Raw genomic sequence first — 22,096 nt, forward strand, 5'->3', positions numbered from 1 at the left:
GGAACAAATAACACAATAATGTTTTCAAACTTAAATTATATAATATACTCAATAAATGTGACATAGAAGAATAACACAGAGATCAGAGCGTATGGGGTGGGGGAGGGGGGATTGGTTACAGAAATGTCAAAGGCTTGTACCAGTACAGTTGTAGGAGGGATGGAGAGGAGGGGATGAATTTGAGACATGATTACTATTAAAAAAAAAAAAAAACAATAGGATTCAGTAACTGATAGAATGTGTAGTCTGAAGAAGAAAAAATTCAGGATGATGCCAGCGTTCTACTTTAAGAAAGTACTGGAGGTGCGGGGTTGCTACCATCTCAAATTCACCAAAAATATCATTTCACTCTTTCCCACTCAGTCTCTTTCAAACTATTTTGACTGTTTGGTTTTACCTTTGAACTTAATCTTTCTGTGTAAATTTTTGACTCTTGTCAGAATATAAAATACATGCACCAAATTTTAAACAATAATCAGTTGTTTACACTTTAGTTCTTGGATTCCAAAATGGCGTCCATGGATGAGGGCTTCAGGATATCTGTGAACTTCCTGATAATGCATGGATTTTTCCAGAAAAAAGGACCATAGCTTTAAGGGATTTAGGCCTCCGCCTCTGTAAAGGTTATGTGACTGAGACCAGGTGAGAGGTGATGGGAAACTTGGAGAAAAGCTGGAGCAGAAGAGGAGGGAGTCGGCAATTGGATAAGGGTAGGGGGGAAGAAGATGCTGGAAGATGAGCCTGAGCCCTTTTTGCACCCTCCTGAAAGCCTTGGGACATTGACAGGAAAGGCCAGGCTGCTCTCTACCGCCCTCCCCCACACTCTGGCCAGGGACACCTAGGAAAGAAAAAGCAAAAAGCTGAACCCTTCATTGAAGTTGGCCATCACCAAAGTATCTGTGGGTCTGTAATTAGGAAGGGCCCCGCCCCGTAAATTACATGACTTGGGTATGGAACAAGATGGTTCAGCCCAGGTATGCTGCCAGGGTGTTGAGTATGGGACATGCCAGATTCCTGCTGGGAAGACTCCCCAGAGCTGGTACCGAGCTGAGGAAAGGCAAATCGCGGGGCCTGCAGCTGAACCACCAGGTCCTGCCAGGACTCTTGGCAGTCCCCAGGTGAGACCATAGGGAATGTATTAAGCAGTCAGGTTCTACTGGCTTTGAACCATACCAAGCAGGCACTTACCTTCTGGGGATCTTAGGTGGCAGGTAAGAGGGACTCCTTTCCGGTCACCCTAGGAGAGGACTGGAGAGTGGAAGCCAGCTGGGAGGGTAGAGTAATCTGATTACACAGGCGAAAAGTCCTGGGACCAGCGCTGGTAGGGGTGTTAGGCCTCAGGGACCGTCCTGATCGCAGGGCCTGGTGCCACCCCGCATTCACGCAGGTGGGAAAGCTGATTCCCCTACCCAACCCCGCCAGCCACTCATTTCAATGACGCCTTTTCCGTGGGTCTTCTTGGCCCCAGGCATTATTCCACTACCACACAGTCTTGGAAGACAGTGGGTTACTAAATGTTCTAGCCTGGGCCTGATCTTGCCTGTTACGCCAGAAGGATAGACAGATGCAGGGACTGAAAAGGGGGCTGGTGTTCGCCTAGGGATTTCAGGACTCATAAACTGTCCCCAACCAGGTAACTCCATCACTGTCTTCAAAGCTCTGTGCCGGGGCTCTGCGTCCGAGGACGGTGGGCGGAGGCGAGAAGAGTCAAGACCCAAAGTTAAGGAATGGCAGCGAGACAGTGACTGGTGGGAACGCGAACTCGGGTGTTCACGGCAGCCCTAAAGGGCTGCGCGGGAGTGAGACCGAAAGTACTGTCTTCCACTTCCCCGATATTATTTCCTGGGAAGAATCGGAGCTCGCGGACCCCGAGCAGCTAGAGATATGCAGACCCCTGTACCAGAGTATTCAGCATCAGGGTGGAGGATGCCTGAGCACGACTCATGGGGTTCCCACGAAGACTTGTGGCCATAGAATTGAAGGAAACCTAGTGCGACCTCTAAAGGTGTCCGCAGTCAACAGTTCGTGTGGGCTCGTTGGTCTAGGGGTATGATTCTCGCTTCGGGTGCGAGAGGTCCCGGGTTCAAATCCCGGACGAGCCCTATTTAGACTTTTGCGGAGACTAGACTACTCCAAGGTACCTTGCTACAGTATTTGAACGTACTTTGTTCCCGTACGGCTCTGGAACGGAAATGCAGAGAGCGCATTTGTCCTGAGTGGCCCCGGTGGCGGAAAGAAGCTCACAGTACGGAGCCGTTCTTGACGTGCGAAGTACACCGTAGACACATTGGTACTTTACGGGGTAAAACACACTGTTTGCTCCCGTCCTTTCGTTTTGGTGTCCCTTTACGGCCGCGAGAGCATGCTTTGGGCTCCATTGATGCCGGTCAACCTACAGCTGGGGATAACAGTAAAAAGGGCTGGGGCCTATTCAGTGGCGTTGAGGGGCGAACCCAAGGACTCAGAATTTAGGTCTCTGCAGTCTTGGAGGCCTCTGTCTCGGTCACTCCTCGTTTCCGTCCTTCGGGGGATTCGCGCTCTGTTGTGGTTTAGAACGTGCATAGGTTTCAGGTCAATATTTTTCAGTGGTCGAAGGACAGAAATACTAGTAACCTTGCCTTAGCTCATTGAGCTTGGTGAAGAAATCAGATCAAGGACTTAGGAAAGCCACCTAGTACCTTGTTCCTCGTTAGTATAGTGGTGAGTATCCCCGCCTGTCACGCGGGAGACCGGGGTTCGATTCCCCGACGGGGAGAAGTAATAGTGGCTTTTCAGTTTTTTATTTATTTCTTTAAATCCTAGTTATTTAAGAGGTACTCATCCTGGGCCCTGAGTTGGAGATAAAAAGAATACGAGAAAGGAAATTAAGGAACTCAGGGCGATCCTTGGTACCGGTGGCCACAGGGGTTGGAGGTTGCCCGGAGCAAGTTGCAAGGGGTGCTACTCCATGGAGGAGACGGGGCGCACGGCTGCAGCCCATGGATGCTTACACCTTTCACTGGACAGCGTCGGAAGCCTGCGTGAGGGTGTGAGCGGAGGTGACCAGCGCAGGATAGCGGAGGGGAAGCCGGGCAGTGGACCTACCAATTGGGATTTGAAAAGTGCATCTTCTTGCCTCCAGCACCAGCATTTCTCTGTCCTGCGATCAAATGGAAGGGGGTGAGGTAGACAACTTTGCAGTGGATGCCTTTGCACCAGGCACCTAGGATCTAGAATACTTGGTCATTCATGTTCCAAAAGAAGAGAAGATCGAGACTTTAAATGAAATGTCCCACATGCTCGGGGATCCAGGTTTTGTGCTCTTTGCGATACTTGCGGTCATTATCTTTGATATTAATCTTCGTGATGGACAAACATTCTCTGTAGATTATCTGTTTTGTGATCGGAGCGTTTTCTGTCTCCTGTGTTAAGGGCCTGGGCATTGCTATCTAAGAGTTGTTTGCTGCGAGCCTGTGCTGCAACATTCACAATGCCTGGGCTCTGCTGCTGAGCCACACGGTGCATGTGAGCACGCAGATCGACTACCTGAACGGAGGGCCCTGGACATATTCAACCCTTCCATCGTGACTCCAGTCTACTAGGTCTTTTTACATCAGCTTTAATTTGTTCAGCTATTCTTTTTAAGGGGTGGCAGGATATGCCTGTTGATGTCATTGGTACTTTGAGAGGCTTCTCTGTACAATCATTGTGAATATTTTAGTCTAGCAAGTTTTCTTGCCTGTGTCTTTTCAAAAAGTCGAAAAAGCAATGAATGGCAATCTCGTTAATATGTATGAAGTTCTTAATAATAATGAAGAAAGTTTAACCTGTGGAACTGAACAGCACACTGATGAAAATATCTCCCAAAGAAATGGAAATTTGACAGCTTTTTAAGAAAGATGTAATTAAAAGTTTAATCTATAATTGTTATAAAATGAATTTGAGTTTTTAAAAAAACAAAATAGTATCTATCATGTTTTTAAAAAGTCTTTTTTATTGATTTTAAGGAAAGCTATTCTGTTCATGTCATTTATACTCAGAGTAAAACTAAAATAAATATATTGATAATTTATTAAAATTTAATAGAAATAATTTGATTTAGGGTACAAACACTAGATCTAGACTGTAATAAGAATGCTTTAAGAGAAGTTTTAAAAGAGTATGGACAAAGAGTGAAGTAATTCAAACTAGAGTAAAATAATGCTTCACAGGGGAGCAGACATTTGTTCTGTAACTTGTTGAGTGGCAATTTTATACAAAAGCTATCCCATATTGTTACAGAAACAGGGGAGTCCAAAAATCCCCAGAGTTTGCTGCTGGGGGATGGGGAGAAGTAAGCAGCTTTTCAAATGCTTCCACATGCCTGAGGCTGGTGGCTACTGTCTTTCTTATGCAAATGGATTTAATGCATCCAAAGCCTCAGGCAGATGGGAGGAGTCTTGAACCAGGGAACGGTATGGAGAAAGCACACAGAGCCTACGTAAGGTTCTGTGAATGGTCAGAACTGTTTGCAACGCCCACTGCGTCAGATGACGCAGTCAGGGATATATAAGCAGCTGCAGACATTTTAGCTCAGACTCTCTCAAGCTCTCGGTCGGGCTCTGGCGCTCTGGCTCTCGCTCTGGCACTCTGGGACTCTCTCTGGCTCTCACTCGTGCTCTCTGAGACTCTCGCTCTCTGACTCGGGCTCTCACTCACGCTCTGGCTCTGGCGCTCTGACTCTCACTCGCGCGCTCGCGCTCGCTCTCGCTCTCTCGCTCTCTCTTGTGCTCCCTCCACGTGGCTTGGTGAAGGGGCCTTCTCCATGTGGCTTGGAGAAGGGGTTTCCAGGCTGCTTTAAGAGGCTCTCGCCATGCAGTTTTGAGGAAAGGAGATCCGCGCAGTTTGCAGGAAGAAGACAGTTTGCAAGGAGGCTGAGAATCCAGGCGGTCCTGCATTGAGAGCTGGAGGGCACCACAGCACAGAAAGGACCTCCCCAATCAGATTGAATGATTGGCAGCTGCTGGTAAAGCTGAACTGTGTTGGGAAAGTAGGGAAACGGTTTCTCTGACTTCCCTAAAACTAGCCTGGTTTGGAAGGGGGGGAGGCAAGGATATGTGTTTGTGGGTATTTTAAAGAGCATAAGACTTAACAACAGAAATCCGCAAATAACTAAATCTATATAACTGTTAAATAAACAATTCTTTTTCTTTTCACCAAACTCTGGTATTGAGAGTTATAATTTTGGCGGCGGGCAATCGGGCCCCTAACTAAAGAGCCCGTGGGTTTGTTTTCAATTGGAGCAGCCCAGGGGTTCTGTAACAATATCACCTATTTTTTTGTAATTGAATATGAAAATGAAACAATCTAAATAAACTTCAATGTACTTTATACATAGTGTATTGAAATTAAACTTTGTACATATCTTCTATATAACTTGTAATAACCTTTTTTGGTATGATAAACTATATAGCATTCACCTACGAGTTTTTTCGTAACCAGTCAACAATGTATTAAGAATGCATACAGCGGGGCTCATGCTTGTGCTCTCGCTCTCACTCTCTCCCTCCATGTGGTTTGGAAGAGGGAGCTCTCCAGGTTGCTCTCTCTCTCTCTCGTGCTCCCTCCATGCAACTTGGGGAAGGAGCCTTCTCCATGTGGTTTTGAGAAGCTAGGTTCTCCATGCAGATTAAAGATGCTGAGTTCTCCATGCAGTTTTGAGAGGGCTCTCCAGGCCGCTTTAAGAGGCCTTCTCCATGTGGTTTTGAGAAGAAGAGGAGATCCACGTGGTTTGCAGGAAGGCAGTTTACAAGGAGGCTGAGAATCCACACGGTTCTGGATTAAAAGCTGGAGGGCGCCAAGGTGCAGAAAGGACCTCCCCAATCAGAATTGAGTGATTGGCAGCTACAGGTAAAGCTGAACTGTGCCTAGGAAGTAGGGAAACGGTGTTTCCAACTTTTCTAAGGCTGGCCTGATTTGGTAGGGGGAGGCAGAACTATGTGTTTGTGGGTATTTTAGAGAACATAAGACTCAACAGCAGAAATCCGCAAATAATCTAAATCTATTTAACTGTTAAACAGTTCTTCTTCTTTTCACTAAACCCTAGTACTGAGAGTTGTAATTCTGGCGGCGGGCAATCGGGCCCCTAACTAAACAACCTGTGGGTCTGTTTCAATCGCAGCAGCCCAGAGGTTCTGTTACAAGAGCAGTGTGAACAAGGACTGGGGAGAGGGGGCAGGGATGGTCTGCCCAGGTACAGGCAACAAGGCTAGACTGAAAAAAAACCTGAAAACAATTTTTTAAAAAAGACTAAAAGTTAGGCTCCTTTTTAGTGTCACCATGTACTAGCAATTTCAAGCCCCCCAAAATCCTTCTCTTAGTCAAAGTTTTCAATAATTGTTATGGTTACTGTCAAATTTTAATATTAAAATACAAATTAGCATATTTTGTTGTTCATGCTTTAGTCAACAATTCTTTTCACATGGAGGTGAACTCCAAAAGCTCCAGTTCTGGAGCTGCCCAGCTCTGCCCGTGGTCCACCGCCATAGCACCCTGTCACAGATATTCCTTTGAGTAATTGCCTCTCAGTGGGGTACCATTCAAGCTTGCACTAGGCACAGTTTATTTCTCCAGTTGCGGTTGTACCACATGTTCCTTCAGTTAGATAGCAGATTTGAATTTAAAAATGATAGCAGAGTCGTTGCAATAATGAAGGAATACAATTTGAGTTACTTCAGTTCCTTCATTCTGTGTGCTATTGGGATTTTTTTTTTCTCCTTAAAATTTTTCAGCTGTGAGGACATTTGAAACTCACAAGAATGATTCCCAAACCAACAAATAAATTGTAATTTTTTTGTTAATTTACTGTGAAATGGGATTTTTTATGACTCTCTGAAAAACTTATCTTCAAGACATTTCCTAACTAGTTATTACATAGAGGTCATTGCTTTATACGAAAGAAAATTCTCGATATTAAAATTAAATTTTAAAAATGTCCTTTCTTGAACTATATACAAAAATACAGTGACAAATCTGGTATATAACATACATTTTGACAAAGTCATTGATCAAATTGGATAAGTCTCTAAAACAGAAACCACAATGCTGTTAGTTGCTACAGCCACAGACCAATACTATAGCTTGTTTGCTTTTCAGAAAAAAGAAATTAAACATAGCTAAAAACTATTCATCCATTTCTTTTTTCCATTTTTGCACTGTAATTTTGTTGAATAGTAAGATGGAGTAAAAACAATCTGATTGTCTGATTGTCAAAATACATTTGGTATACCACTGAATGGAAGTGGCCCCCAAATGGAAACAACCCAAATGCCCAACAGTACTAGAATAAAAAGTTGTGGCATAATCACACAACAACTAGCACACAAAATGACTGCTATTACACCTAACAACATGGATAAATCTCAGAGACATGGTAATGAGCTAACAAAGTCAGAAACCAAAGAATGTATAACATTATATCCCATTTCTGTGAAATTCAAGAACAGGAAACTTGAATCTGTAGTGATAAACGTAAGGGACAAAGAAGCCAGTGACTCTCAAACCAGGAGATAATTAACAGATGAATCATGGAAAAAGGATGAGGAAATGACATTCCACAACTCCTTACACATATCTCTGTGATCAAAAGGAGGAAGACTGTCATCACCAAAAACAGAGAAATGGGAAGATGTAGCTAGATAACATTGCAAATAAGTTGGAGATAGACCTGTAATTAGATTATCTTTAGCTAATCACACCCTTAATTAAGTAGTTAATCACGTTAGATTGTGAACCCGATTAACCAGTAATGGAGAAACGGGGGAGAAGGAGAGGAGAGGGGGAGCTAACAGTGTTGGTATAAAACCAGTTTACTCTGTCTACTTTGGGCACGCATGGCTGGCTGTGCACCCGACTCTGCAGACTTGTGAATAAACAGCTCACTTTGCTGATGAAAAAAAAAAAAAAAAAAAAAAAAAGAATGCATACAGCCCTGGCCAGGTAGCTGAGTTGGTTAGAGCATTGTGGCAACATGCGGAACAACAAATTGATGTTTCTCTCTCTGTGTCTCTCTCTTTGAAAAGTAAGTTTAATTAAAAAAAAATTGTTTTTTAATGTATACAGTTTCAATGTGGGACAGTAATGCCATTTCAGGAATGGGGTCATTATCAGGAAAGGCAAGAGTGAGAGAAAGTTGTGGAGAATTTTAATGGTCCATGTCACTAATACTTTGGGAGCAAGTTAGACAGGGTTTGAAAATCAAGACTGAAGTTGTAAGTTGGTGTTGAAATTTGGAGGGCACTGAATATTATGCTGAGAGGTTTTGCAACAAACCATTTTTTTACCCACATATAACATTATTGCATCTGTGCTTCAGCAAGTTATCAGTGCATACATGAAGAAAGATTTTAAGACAAATTGAGGGCAGAGGATGACTTTTTAAAAAATTTTTTAAAGTGTATTTTATTGATTATATTGTTACAATAGTTCCAATTTTTCCCCTTTGCTCCCCTCCACCCAGCACTCCCCCTCCCCCAGCAATCCCCCCCAAGTTCATGCCCATGGGTCATACATACAAGCTCTCCCGCTTCACCCTTTCATATATTCTTCTTTTTTAAAAATTAATTAATTAATTAATTGTTTTAACAATAAAAAATAGCAATCCCTCCCTCTCAGACTTAAGACCCTTTATAATCTTATAAAGGACAATGGGCGAAGGTCTTGGGCTCCTCTAGCTGCTTTAAGCTGGACATGGTCGTCGTCCTACCCACCCTTGGGTCCAGAAATCCCTAATAAGAGTGGGGTGTGGAGGGGAGGGTGGCCTTCCCACATGGGAAAGGATCTTGCAGACTCCAGGTTGGTTGGCTGTCCCCGGACAACGGCGTGCTTGATTTAACAGGCTGGCATCCTTGTTGTATTCTGGGGGCAACAGATTTGGCGACGGTTAAAAGGCATCATTCAATCCATAACCAATAGATGACAAAATGCAGGTATTAATTTTTTAATGTCCCACATTAGGGAAAAGAAGGGCTTCTTTGGAAGAAAGTGTGCCAGGCACATCTCACTTGTCCAAAACCCTTTTGCCCATTATACTTAGTTTGGGCTGAGGGAAATATTTTAGGTTTCTCCCCTCTCAGACCTCTGAGCTCTTTCTGTCCAAGCCATTAGGATAGAAAAGAAAAACCAGTTTTAAAGTGAAGCCCACAGACCACATCATACTTCACCAACCCAGCCACTTAGTTCAGGTAAACCGTTGAGTCTCAGGAGGCAGCGATACAGACAGGATTAAGTGAGGCCTATACGTACAGACAATCACTCAGATAATGAGAGAGGATGACATTTTTAATAATCTAAATGAGTAGACATGAGTATTTGTAGCAGTGAAAAGAGAAGGAAAATAATGAAAAGGGCCTTTCAGAGGTAGTATTTATTTATGGGATTTGGTTAAAGATGTACTATGAGGTTTGGAGACATGGGGAAATTGAATATTGTTATCATAGCTTTATTTCTGCTTCACTGAAAGTATCATACATTGATATCATCAACTGGGAGGAGTATCATAAAAGAAAAAGTGAGTTTTAGGGAAAAGATGAAAATTTTGTTAGGGATAAAATTTAACTCTAAAGAGACTAGACTTTGTTGTCATTCAGTTTCTAGCTCCTGTGATGGGAGTGGAGAAAATTGTCACAGGAGGGATGATAGAACAGAGAAAGAATGAGTATTGTGCTTTCAACTTTGAGAAGCACCTACATTTAAGGTATTCCTGTTGCCTATAGGAGGAAAAGCTCAGTCACTGAAGAAGGGAAAAAAAACCAACTAACCACATTCAGAGAAGAATCAGGAAAATAAAGTTTAATGAAAATAAAATGAACATAATTTTAAGGAGGAAGAATTTTATGACCAAATGATACGGACAGCCTACTTGGAAATACTGAAAAGTAATCTAGTGTTGCGAAATTCCATCCAACTAAAGGAAATTGGATAACTGATTTGACTTGATATTTAAAGAAAATCTAGTGGTGTACATGTTAAATTAAAATGCTATACATTATTTCCTGTTTAAATAAAAGAAGGAAAGGAAAAGAAAGGAAAGGAAATAAATAATTTCGTCCTGACTTGAGCTCACATTCTATCATAAATTTCAAGTTTATGTCTTACTTCCATTCAATATGTTTATGAGTCATTATTCTCACCGTTCCGTAGGCTTATTAGGATGTGTTCGTAGACGATAAACTTACAAACACAGATGAGCAACAGCACAAAACTGATACAGCCCGCGTGATTCCGCAGCTGGCCGTGACCTCCTTTGAGGTGCCTCCTCCCCGATATAAACGTGCGTTCCCAGTCTCAGCTTGAAACTGAGCAAGCAGCTTTCGCCCACAGCCACGCGCGGTCCTGAGCTCGCGCTCTGCACCAGCCAGGGACTTGAGACTAGTTTTTCGATTCCTTTCGCCTCCTTTTTGTGTCTGTGGTTTGGCACGGTTATCAACGCAGAGCCTACAATCCCCGGCGGAGATTACAGAGCGCTCGTTTGGGAAGGATGGGGTGAGGGCCATAACACCGGAGAGCTAGTCACTTCAGGTAATTCACGCGTGGCACTGGGGCCAAACTCAGAGAAAGAGGGGAAAGGTTTTAAAAAAGAGACTTGCGTTGGCCGGGAATCGAACCCGGGTCAACTGCTTGGAAGGCAGCTATGCTCACCACTATACCACCAACGCTAACGGGAGAGATACTCTTTACTAAATTACTTAAGGTTTACACACGTTGTTATGGTTGAGGCCTGTATGAGGTGATTTCGGTGTTGAACTGGAGCCCAGTGAAGGGTGGATACGAATGAGGCCGACAAAGAAGTTGTCTTCGGAGCATGCAGGTGTCAGAAGCTTGACCTCATCACCGCTAGCGCGCTCCAGTTACCCCACGAGACCAGAAATCTAGGTAAAGGAAGGCTAGGTAACGGGGTTTTCTGACTTACTGGCAGAGCGAGATTAAATCTAAAATTTGTAGTGTGCCAGAACTGCAGCGACACCGTAATGGCTTTATGATCCCCAGAAATAAACCCAAAAGACATAAAATCGCTTCTATATTGGGTGAGATCAATATGTCTTAAGGTTAAAAAATTGGGCTTTAAACCAAATATGCTTAAACACAATTTGTCGGGGGTAGGAGGTTTAATTCCTATATGCGCGCGCATCTAGCTCGGAGAATCAAGCTGACAAAATCTTAGGGGAGGTGCTGGAAGGTAAAACTCTGCCCCTTATTGTTTACAATGGGTCTGTTCACACAAACTATCAAGATGGGTGAATTGAAAGGTCTTGCGGTACAATGGCAATGTGTCTGAGCTCGGGTAAGGAGACTGCGTTGTTCAAATCTCGAGGTCACTAAAGCTAAACGTCTTCAGTATCTAGTAAGTTTGCGATAACCCTTCTCCGGAAGGGGGGGCGGGATACAAAACTAGTTTTATTAGATAAGAAATACATAAACCTCATTGTTTCTGAAATTTTCTTTCCTCAAGGGTCTGAATTTTCTCCTAAGATACAAATTTTGGATCTTTTATTTTCATCTTAACTGTTTCCGTCAAATCAACCAATTACAAAAGTAATACTTTTAATCTCATATATATTTGAGGTATTCTAACACAAAGATTGTTCATGATCAGTCCCCAATTCTGTTCACAAAATGTATTTGGAGCAATAAATGTTCTATATTGAAAAGAATATCGCAATAATGAATAATTTTAAAGTACAGTAATAGTAATTTATATTCATTGTCCTAAACCAGTTTAAATTTTGGCAATTTAACTCCCAGTAGTGTCCATAATCATGTATTCCAGTAAGTTTAATTATCATCCTAATAGAAATATAATTCCTATAGTCCTTATAACTATAATTTTAATTAACACCTAAAATTCGAGGAACTCTGTAAACTACAGTGGTTCTGCCTTCTCTGTAGTTTGGCTTCCTGAGGGAAATTTCAGATATCCGCAGTCTGAAAATATTAAATGGAAAATTACAGAAATATTGGGCTGGCCAAAAAAAGTTCATTATGTTTTTTCTGTAGAATAAGACACGATTTTCATTTTCACCAATAATTTCATTGATTTGGATATTCTGAGTACATTGTCTATCTCCTGCTATCAGCTTCTAGTGGGTAGAGGCCAGGGGTGCTGCTAAACATCTTTCGCTACATGAGACAACCTCACAGCAAAGAATTAGTTAGCCAAAATGTCAATAGTACCAAGGAACTTTACAAACCACTTTTGATATGTTCGATCAGTCAAAGCACCTTCTCCATACACTGCACAAATCTTTTTTTGTGCATTTCAGGTGCATTTTTACCTTTCTTGAAATAATAAAGCATTTTCCTTCCATCTTCAATATTTAAATGGCTGCACCAAAATTCACCAATTTTGGTAAGTTTTTTTTTTTTTTTTTTTTACTGTGTGGTTGCCTGGGGACCTGATGTGCAACCTAGTAATGTGCCCTGACTGGGAATCAAGCCAGCGACACTTGGTTCACAGGCCTGGTAAGTTTTTTTTTAAATGCACGCTGATATGACAGCTGTCACAATACATTCTAACAAAATTTTTTGGAATGAACTGAAAGAAAACTAAGCACTGCTAGAGCCACCATACGGAAAAAATGTAATGAACTTTTTGGACAACACAATAAAAAATTCATAAGTTGTAGAATTGTGCACCTGAAACCTGTATGATTTTGTTAACATCATCCCAATAAATTCAATAAAAAGGAAAAAAGATACTAATAGGCTTTCTTTCACACAAAAGATCAATAATAATATATGAAGAGCTAATAAAGTTTTCTTTTAAGTTGCTTACAGTTCTGACTAGTTTAATGAAATTTGGTGCCACCCACTTTGTCCTACGGGGACAAACTCCAGAGCCAGGCAGCAGGATTGACCCCTCTGCAGCTCTCCCCTACACAGAGCAACAGGCTCCACCCATACAACTTATCAGTTGTGCTTTTCTACAATACACCACACTACAAAGACAGGGAGTCAAAGCAGTTCTACCTAAAACGCAGAAACAAACAAGGGAGACTGCCAAAATGGTGAAACAAAGAAATATGGCCCAAATGAAAGAACAGAACAAAACTCCAGAAAAAGAACTGAATGAAATGGAGATAATCAACCTATCAGATACACAGTTCAAAACACTGGTTATCAAGATGTTTCAGGAACTCATTTGGGTACTTCAATGGCATAAAAAAGACCCAGGCAGAAATTAAGGCTGTATTAAGTGTAATAAAGAAAAATATACAAGAAACCAACAGTGAAAGGAAAAAGCATTCAATCAGAATATCAAAAAGAAAAAATAATTCAAAAATAGGAGGATAGGCTTAGGAACATCTGGGACATCTTTAAACCCACCAACATCCGAATCATAGGGGTGCCAGAAGGAAGGGGTTCCAAAAGGAAGAGCAAAGAAATCAAAAACTTATTTGAAAAAACAATGAAAGAAACTTTCCCTAATTTGGTGAAGGAAATAGTCATACAAGTCCAGGAAGCACAGAGAGCCCCAAACAAGCTAGACCCAAAGAAGACCACACCAAGACACATCATAATTAAAATGCCAAAGGTTAAAGATAAAGAGAGAATCTTAAAAGTGGCAAGAGAAAAGCAGAGTTTCCTACAAAGGGGTGCCTATAAGACTATCAGCTGATTTCTCAAAAGAAACTCTGCAGGCAATAAGGGACTGGCAAGAAGTGTTTAATGTGATGAAAAGCAAGGACCTACAATCAAGATTCCTCTATCCAGTAAAGCTATCATTTAGAATGGAAGGACAGATAAAGTGCTTCCCAAGCAAGGTAAAGCTAAAGGAATTCATCATCACCAAGCCATTACTATATGGAATGCAAAAGGGAATTGTATTAGAAAAAGAATATCAAAACAATGAACATTAAAATGACAATAAATTCACAACTATCAATAATTGAATCCAAATAACAAACTAAGCAAACAAGAAGAACAGGAACAAAATCATAGATATGGGGATCATTTAGAGGGTTATCAGTTTGGAACGGGAAGGGGGAGAAATGGGAAAATACTGCAGGGATTAAGAAGCACAAATTGGTAGGCACAAAAAAGACAAGGGGATGTTAAGAACAGTATAGGTAATGGAGTAGCCTAAGAACTTATATGTATGACCCATGGACGTGAACTGAGGGTGGAGTACTGCTCGGGGGAATGGGGGTACTGGTGGAGGGGGGGCAAGAGGGAAGAACTGGGACAACTGTAATAGCATAATCAATAAAATATATTTAAAAGAAAAATATATAAAATTATGTACTTTAAAAAAACTGCATATCAAAGATATTCAGGAGGAAAAAGGTTACAATTTTGCTGATGTGTACTATATAGTTAGGCCTACAATGGTTGCAGGATTGTGTCTCTATTGGAAATATACAAATCTTTTTCTTGTCATTATTCCCTACTGTATAGGATTTGGTACTACCTGCAGTTTCAAGCATCCACTGGGGGATAGTTTTGGAACCAACCCTGGTGGGTAAGAGGGGACTACTGTGTTAAACAATCTTCTAAAGGTAGACATTTTGGTTGTTTTGTTAACCCAGTTCCAGGGTTAATGGTTCTCCATAGCTGTACCACCAAATGTACCACTGTCCAAAAGGCTGTGTTACTTCTTCAAGCAAAAGCAATCTTTCTTTTTTTTTCTTTTTAAATTGATTATTACTCCTCTTATCGCCTTCTTATATTCAAAATATCAGTCCAAAATTCCTTTTTATATTTTAATAATCTCTGACGTTCTGTCCATGCCAACTTGAAATAGAATGAAAGGGTGTTAAATACAAATGCTACCTTATCAAGACTTCTCAGTAGTCACTAGAAGTCCAGACCCACGTGCATTTTTGCTGTTTCCAGTATACTGGAAAAAACAAAAACAAAAAAATCCAGTCCAGCCACCCCACAGACCTCGTCTTTCTCAGTGGGAAATTTATTCCTTGCCATTTCTTTCCTTAACTAACAGTTCCCTGAACTGCTGGAAAGGAACTTGAATCACCCACACTAGCAGACACCCACCTGCCTAGTCTGGAATCTGTGCCTCACCCTCTTCTTTGCTGCACTCCCTGGCCCAGGCCCCACCTTCTGCCACTCTGTGTGGTCACTGTGTCATGTGTGCAAGACAAAGACAGACAATCCCCTCGCCATTTTTGCAGAAGTTGTGTGCTGGAATCGAGAACTACTGATGACTGAGCAAAACAACAGCCCAGAATTTCTGGTGCCCTAAAGAGGAAGGCGTATGAGGCAGGCAATTGACAGGCAGTCCTGCCTGCCCCCTTGCTGCCCGTCCAAACGAGAGCAGCTTGCCTGGATTAATTGTTTTATAAGGGGCTACAAAACAGTAAGTTTCTAATTCTATCCTTCCTTCTATAGCTATTAGTTGATATTGGTTCATAAAGAGGATCCTTTTCTCATCCACGGGGGCCAATTGACTTCTTAGTCATAATAATAATTAACATTGAGGGCTGTGTGCTATGTGCTTTAGAGACCTTACTTCATGTAATGCTGACAGCAACCTGAACGACAGTATAAGCTATGCCCACTTTAGAGCTGACACGCAGAAAGATTGAGCATTTTGTCAGGCAACACAGACTGCAAGTGACAGGGCTAGAGACAACCCAGCAACACCCAAGCCTATGGTCTTATGGCTACACCCTGCAGTATGCTGTTCCCTAAAAGCTCATCTGATGAGTGACTACATAAGGTCAGGGGCCTTGGGAAGGGAAGGATGATTGTAAAGTGTGGTTTATGGTCCAGAAGAGCTCTGGGTACATCAGGGATTGAATAATGCCCGTCTACAGACCAAATCCAGCCCACAGACTTGTTTGGTGACTTATTTGCCAACATTTAAAACTAAGTAAATTTCACATGTAGATCCAGATTTCTAGTTACTCTTTAGAAATGGAAGTATCTGTCCATACTTAGGCTACACTTTCATATAGTAACGATCAATTAGTGCTGGGTATTCCCTTCGCCATTCAGGCATGTACTTGACACACACACCACCACTCCCTGTTGTTTTCCCAACACTGAAGCTGAGCTTCGGTTGTTTTATTCATGCCTTGCCTCAGAATACTATTCTACCGTATCTTCTAACCTGGTATTCAGAAAAGGGCTGGATTTTTTGGTAAAGACAGCACATTGAATTCCCATTCTAGCCCCTTTTGCTTTAAATACATAGTACTGATAGAAAAAAATATTTAAAATAGTGAAATAAAAGGCATAACCAGCCTTAGAAAAAATAAAACAACCCAGTGCCACAAATGCCAGGTGTTGAAGCCTACAGTACAGATATGCAGGGCTGGGGGCCTGCAGGTGGGCGGCAGCAGCCTGGTTAAAGTCCTATAGGGAAGTAGGGACTGATTAAGGACGCGGATCTGGACTCAGAGCTGCAATGATATCCCCGTACCAGAAAAGGGGGCTGTAAAACCTGCCAGCTCCCTACCTGGAGCTACAGGCCCAAAAAGACAGGAGGACTAGGATGTAGCTTCAAGACAAGAAACCGAACCAATTTGCCCTCCCCTCAGGGACTTTATTTGAGATACCTTCAATATAACAGTGGGGCAGGAGCCCAAAAATGCCATTATAAGAACCTGAATTTTAACTAGGAGCAAGGAGGCAAGGTAATAGCAATGGCCAAACTGTACGTCAGGGAGAGGTGAACACAAAGAAAGAAAGAGAAAGCAAAATAAAAACAAAAAGGTATTCCACCCAAGATGAAGTTACAAACCAAAATCTCAAAACGTATGAAGAAATATCATGATGTTTAACTTGGGGATGATCAGGAGAGTCTGGATGGAGGAGGGCAGCCACATCTTGCCCTGCTTAACTCTGCAGTGTTACCTCAGGTCTACCTTAACGAGGATAACTTAGCCCAGACTGGTGTGGCTCAGTGGACGGAGTACCAGCATGTGAACCAAAGGGCCCCTGGTTCGGATTCCCAGTCAGGGCACATGCCTGGGTTGCGAGCCAGGTCCCCAGTTGGGGGCGCGTGGGCAGCCACATGTTGATGTTCCTTTTCCCTCTCTTTTTTCCCTCCCTCTCTCTAAAAATAAATAAATAAATAAATTTTTTTAAAGTAATGACAAGAATAAACACACAAGCAAACGAACAAACAATGTAACAGAATGAAGAGTCCAGAGGAGATAGATTAAGTATCTACGATGACTTCATATATCAAGAGTGGCACTTAAATTCCTGTGGGAATGGTGTAGTGTGCTTAACAAATGGTGCTGGCATATCTGGTTCTCCATCTGGCAGAAAACAAAGTTAGACCCTAGTTCATACATACACAGGGATACATTCCAGCTATATTAAAGATATAAAATTATTTTTAAAGATATAGGACGATTTAGCTGGGGAGTAAGAAACCTTCTAACCCAGAACCCTACCATACAGCTGCTCTCATCCCGCCTCCTCCATTGGGCCCCCGTGGGCAACGTCATGGGACATCCAGCCAATGAGAACTGAGCATAGACGCGCGCTCGGCCAATAGGGTCAGGGCAGGAGATTTGAAAGGGCCTCAGCGGGGGCGCGGCTGGGACGATTCAGTTGTTTGCCAGCGCCCAGGAGGTTGGCAGTGCCACGGGCCTCAGGTGAGCTGACCTTCTTTCGTGCCAGGAAAGGGCAGGTGATCAGGCAGGTCGGGGGTCCATTGGGCGGGCCCGCTCAAACACCGTACGGCTGCTGAGCGCTCAAGGGTAGAGAGTGGGTCCTGGAAAGGGGTGGGGCGTTTAGAAGGGCAGGGGCGTCGGAGCCTAAGCCGGGGTGAGCCGTGAGGCGGCCAACGCGTAGGCGTGCTCCATTTCACCAGCCCCGGGCATTCGCTTTCAGCTAGATCGGTCCGACCGTTCCCTTTCTCGCTCCCTCTCTTTCCTGCTTCTCACGGCTCTGTTTCCCTTCTTTGCTCAGCTTTCCTCCCCCTTTCGCTCTAAGGATGACTCAGAAGGAGAACGCCTACCCCTGGCCCTACTGCCGGCAGACGGTAAGGGCTTTCCCACTTACCCTCCCCCCACCCGCATGGTCAGTTACGGCTTGGAGATTTGAGGTCCTGCACAGGGCGATATTCTAAGCACTTTCTTCTCCGTTATTCTCCAAGAGTTTGCAGGCCAACCTTGGTCTGGTTATTTGCAGCCACATCCTGACAAGTGTTGCCAACTTGAATCTGACCAGTCTGTGAGGACCTCTGCAGGGCTGAACCTACTTGTATGCAAATGATAACTGAGACTGAGCAGGCAGGGTTAGGCCTTTAGGCCATGATTCCCAACCCTTGTCCTGAAAATTCTGAAAAAAAATTGACTTTATAATTTGGAACTTATTTTAATGACTGGTGTGAGAGAAGGATCTAAATTGAAGGTGTCCCAGCACTTTCATTGAATAGTCTACCCTCTGATTTGAAATGCCACCTTTATTATTATATCTAATTTTCACATGTATGTGGGTCTCTTTCTCTATTTTGTTCAACTGGCTTATTTGTAAATTCTATACTAATATCTCTGGGCACAGGTTCTAAGGGGCACTGAGGCTTTCTTCCTCTCTTGGCTAAAGAAGAAGGAAGGAGCCACAGAGGCTTTGCTCTGCCTGTAGGACTTGGGTATCCTGGAGGGTCCATCAGTCTGTCCCCTTGTTCACCAGCTCCCTCCCTCATGGAACACTGAGTGAGGCTGTCAAGAGCGGAGGCTGAAGGAGAAACCGTTGTCACTTGTACATTGGTCACTCCCAAAAGAAATTTTTGTATATTAGCCAGACTTTGAAAATAAGAAGTGGTCCAAGGTCATCAGAGTACCCCTCGGTGTCCCTAAAGCCTGTTGTTGCAAAGGGGTAAATACGGGTATTTGCTGAACATTCAAGGCCTCAAGGACCTTATCCAAGCCTTAAAAGACTCAGATTTGGGGGGAACTGTGAGAATGTTTCTGTGCTAAAACTCCTTGAATTGTGGATGTTCATTACCCCAGCCCTCTGCCGCCCCCTGGGGTGGAAAGCTGGGTGAATCAGACCGAGTGAGGGACAGGACTGTTAGAGGCTAGACAGCTTCACGCTTGAGAATGTGGTGTCCGCCAGTGCCAAAGAGGTGAAATGTTAAGTGTTGGAGTAAGTCTTTGCTCCTTATCTTAAGCTGGCTTAGCTTGTGTATTAGTAACCCATTTATAAGGGGTTCTGAGCAGATTCTCGGGGCTGAGTAGCAGTACTGTGGTCTCAGTGCTCCTCTCTGAACTGGTGTTGGGTGGATGGGTGGGCGGCTCTATAGCAAGTACTGAAATGCTGATTGCAGAACATTCCAACCTGGTCCCTGGGACAAAGGCATCTTCAGCGCTCCCTGTGCTCCTTCTCAGGCTCAGTCTGGCCTGAACACCCTGCCACAGAGAGTCCTCCGGAAGGAGCTTACCACCCCATCTTCGCTTGTCCTCATGAGCCGCTCCAATGCCCAGCCCACAGGTAACTGGGGTAAGGGGAAGAGGATTCACCTGAGGGGACTAGAGTCTGGGGAGGGTGCAGGGATTAAAATGTCAAAGGAGAGCCTCAACTTGCCTGTTCTTTTCTTAGCTGCCTCTGGCCAGGACAGCAGTGGGACACCCAACTTAATGTAAGTGCCCAAGCCATGGGGTGGCACGAGAAGGGGTGGGACAGTGAACAGGTAGGAAATGAGGGAGGAAGAAGCTAAGGGCAGGAGGAATAGCGATGCAGGAAAGAAAACCTGATCCACCTTCAACTCCCCTGGAAGAGAATGGGGCTGAGGGAGGGATGGGCTGAGGGGCAGAGAGAAGGCCAGCACCTCAGGTGACCCACAAACCCGTGCTCAGCTGCCTTCCCCCTCACTCTCTAATTAGGCGGACCTTCACAATCGACGACTTTGAGATTGGGCGTCCTCTGGGCAAAGGCAAGTTTGGAAATGTGTACTTGGCTCGGGAGAAGAAAAGCCGTTTCATCGTGGCGCTCAAGGTCCTCTTCAAGTCTCAGATAGAGAAGGAGGGTGTGGAGCACCAGCTTCGCCGGGAGATCGAAATCCAGGCCCATCTGCAGTACGGTCAATGCGCTCTGAGCCAGAGCCCTTTGCGCGCTGCCGCTACCCCCCCTCCCCCTTTTACCCCCACCACTGCCAGTCTGTTTTCTCTGTAGCTGTGGCCACTTAGCCCCACTGAGCTTTCATTTCCAACCAGAGCCTTGAATCCAGAAAGCTCTCTCTGCTTCCTCTTTACCACCTGCAGCCCTGGTGTCCCTAGCCTGGTCCAAGTCCAACCCCAGTTTACCCCACATGGACCCGTCATCTTTCCCATTTCCTCGTGCCAGGATGCGGCCTGAGGCCTTCTCTTTCTCTTTTCCAGGCATCCTAACATCTTGCGTCTCTACAACTATTTCTACGACCGGCGAAGGATCTACTTGATTTTGGAGTATGCCCCCCGCGGGGAGCTCTACAAGGAGCTACAGAAGAGCCGCACTTTTGACGAGCAGCGAACAGCCACGGTTGGGAAGGGGTGGGCACCTGGGATGCCCACAGCAGGCCTGAGGCTGGGGGGATGCTGCTTGCAGCTGGAGGCCCATCCTTGTCTGACCATTTGTCATTGGCCCTTCCAGATCATGGAGGAACTGGCAGATGCACTGACGTACTGCCATGGGAAGAAGGTGATTCACAGAGACATAAAGCCGGAGAATCTGCTCTTGGGGCTCCAGGGAGAGCTGAAGATTGCTGACTTTGGCTGGTCTGTGCATGCCCCCTCCCTGAGGTATGGTGTACCAGGAGGCCAGCCCTGGGCGTGAGGCTAGGACGTTCAGAATAGAACCACTCCAGATCTTGTTACCCAGAAACATTTGGGTTTGCCCTCTTGTAAATATATAGACACGACAATATCTTTACAAAAGTACAGGACTCATAGTTTTGTTGCCCAGATTTCTTATTCAATACATTGGGACCTTCTTGCCATATTGAGAATGCTCCCATGTCATTTTTAATGGCTTTTTAGTATTGTATAGTAGAGATGAAATGTGATTTATTTAAGCAGGACATGCTTGATAGACATTAAAAATGTCTCCAATTTTTCCTTTAATTCTAAGGTGAACATTGCCCTCTTATCTGATTATTTTGAGACACATCCCTCAGTGTGGAAATGCTGAGGCAGGGTGTAAACCCACCTCTGCAGCTTTGGTTTATATCTTCCCCTCACTGTTACCCCAAAAGCCCTGTCAGAACCAGGTTGGAGCACTCCCCTGGTGCATCTTCGGGTCCCAGCTCCCTGTCGTCAGGCAGCCGGGAAAGGAGAGGCCATTTGTGTCTGGAATTCCCACCCAGGAGGAAGACAATGTGTGGCACCCTGGACTACCTGCCCCCAGAGATGATTGAGGGGCGCACACATAATGAGAAGGTGGATCTGTGGTGCATCGGAGTACTCTGCTATGAACTGCTGGTGGGGAACCCCCCCTTTGAGAGTGCTTCACACAATGAAACTTACCGGCGCATCGTCAAGGTGGGAGGGCTGACTGCAACTGTCTGGCTGGGGCTTAGTGCTGGCTGCGGAGGTTGTGGGCTGAGAGTGCAAAGAATGTCATTGTGGGGCCTATGTAATTGTCCAAATAGAATGAGCAGTCAAGGAAAAAGCCAGGATGAAACTAATGGGTCTTTTCTTCTTTCTCTACTTCTGCAGGTGGACCTGAAGTTCCCTGCTTCTGTGCCCATGGGAGCCCAGGACCTCATTTCTAAGCTGCTCAAACACAACCCCTCAGAACGATTGCCCCTGGCTCAGGTCTCAGCCCACCCTTGGGTCCGGGCCCACTCTCGGAGGGTGCTGCCACCCTCAGCCCTTCGGTCTGTCCCCTGAATCATCCCTGTCATTTACTCAGTTGTGTCTGTATACCTGTATATGTATAGTTGGAAGGAGGAGTCTCTGGCCTGTTCCCTTAACTGTCTTCTACCTCCTTTTTATTTAATAAAGTGTGAAACTTTTTATAATGATGAGTATAGATGTTTACAAGTGGAGACTAGGCTGGGGAGTTGCCCATGCTGGGTGCATGCCCGAGACCCTGGTAGCATCTGCCCTCAGCTCTGATACCAACCTGGTCAGCTGCGAACCACCTTGTCCCCACTGTCTTTTCCTTCCGCTGCTCTGATTCCCAC

At 44.2% G+C, this 22,096-nt stretch overlaps 1 protein-coding gene, 3 non-coding genes and 1 pseudogene across 5 annotated transcripts; 4 read left to right on the forward strand and 1 right to left on the reverse strand.

Annotated features, from left to right (window-relative positions):
* Positions 1-2,030: 2,030 nt before the first annotated feature.
* Positions 2,031-2,102, forward strand: TRNAP-CGG (transfer RNA proline (anticodon CGG)). The gene has a single exon. It is a non-coding gene; the product is annotated as a tRNA-Pro (tRNA).
* A 581-nt stretch (positions 2,103-2,683) lies between these two features.
* TRNAD-GUC (transfer RNA aspartic acid (anticodon GUC)) lies at positions 2,684-2,755 on the forward strand. The gene has a single exon. It is a non-coding gene; the product is annotated as a tRNA-Asp (tRNA).
* A 192-nt stretch (positions 2,756-2,947) lies between these two features.
* On the forward strand, positions 2,948-3,873 carry LOC149997624 (magnesium transporter NIPA2 pseudogene; annotated as a pseudogene).
* Positions 3,874-10,601: 6,728 nt separating this feature from the next.
* On the reverse strand, positions 10,602-10,673 carry TRNAG-UCC (transfer RNA glycine (anticodon UCC)). The gene has a single exon. It is a non-coding gene; the product is annotated as a tRNA-Gly (tRNA).
* A 6,834-nt stretch (positions 10,674-17,507) lies between these two features.
* Positions 17,508-21,931, forward strand: AURKB (aurora kinase B). 2 transcript variants are annotated; one of them, XM_090291869.1, is made up of 9 exons: positions 17,533-17,585; positions 17,902-17,974; positions 19,323-19,425; positions 19,534-19,573; positions 19,818-20,009; positions 20,313-20,451; positions 20,563-20,711; positions 21,275-21,449; positions 21,627-21,931. In XM_090291869.1, exons 2-9 carry the CDS (start codon positions 17,927-17,929, stop codon positions 21,798-21,800), a joined length of 1,020 nt encoding a protein of 339 aa, XP_090147995.1. In that variant the 5' UTR covers positions 17,533-17,585; positions 17,902-17,926; the 3' UTR covers positions 21,801-21,931. The 2 variants fall into 2 exon arrangements, with proteins under 2 accessions (XP_090147996.1, XP_090147995.1); XM_090291870.1 differs by lacking the exon at positions 17,902-17,974 and having other exon boundaries at positions 17,508-17,585.
* Positions 21,932-22,096: the final 165 nt, after the last annotated feature.

Source organism: Furipterus horrens, unplaced genomic scaffold (assembly GCF_987537825.1).
Source record: "Furipterus horrens unplaced genomic scaffold, mFurHor1.1.pri manual_scaffold_11, whole genome shotgun sequence".
Taxonomy (NCBI): domain Eukaryota; kingdom Metazoa; phylum Chordata; class Mammalia; order Chiroptera; family Furipteridae; genus Furipterus; species Furipterus horrens.

What these genes read in the sequence shown, in the direction of transcription:
- AURKB (XM_090291869.1), top strand. Translation starts at nt 17,927, where the DNA reads ATGACTCAGAAGGAGAACGCCTACCCCTGGCCCTACTGCCGGCAGACG. An exon ending in ACGAGCAGCGAACAGCCACG is followed by an intron (nt 20,452 to 20,562) that starts GTTGGGAAGGGG and finishes TGGCCCTTCCAG; the next exon opens with ATCATGGAGGAACTGGCAGA. An exon ending in GTGCATGCCCCCTCCCTGAG is followed by an intron (nt 20,712 to 21,274) that starts GTATGGTGTACC and finishes ATTCCCACCCAG; the next exon opens with GAGGAAGACAATGTGTGGCA.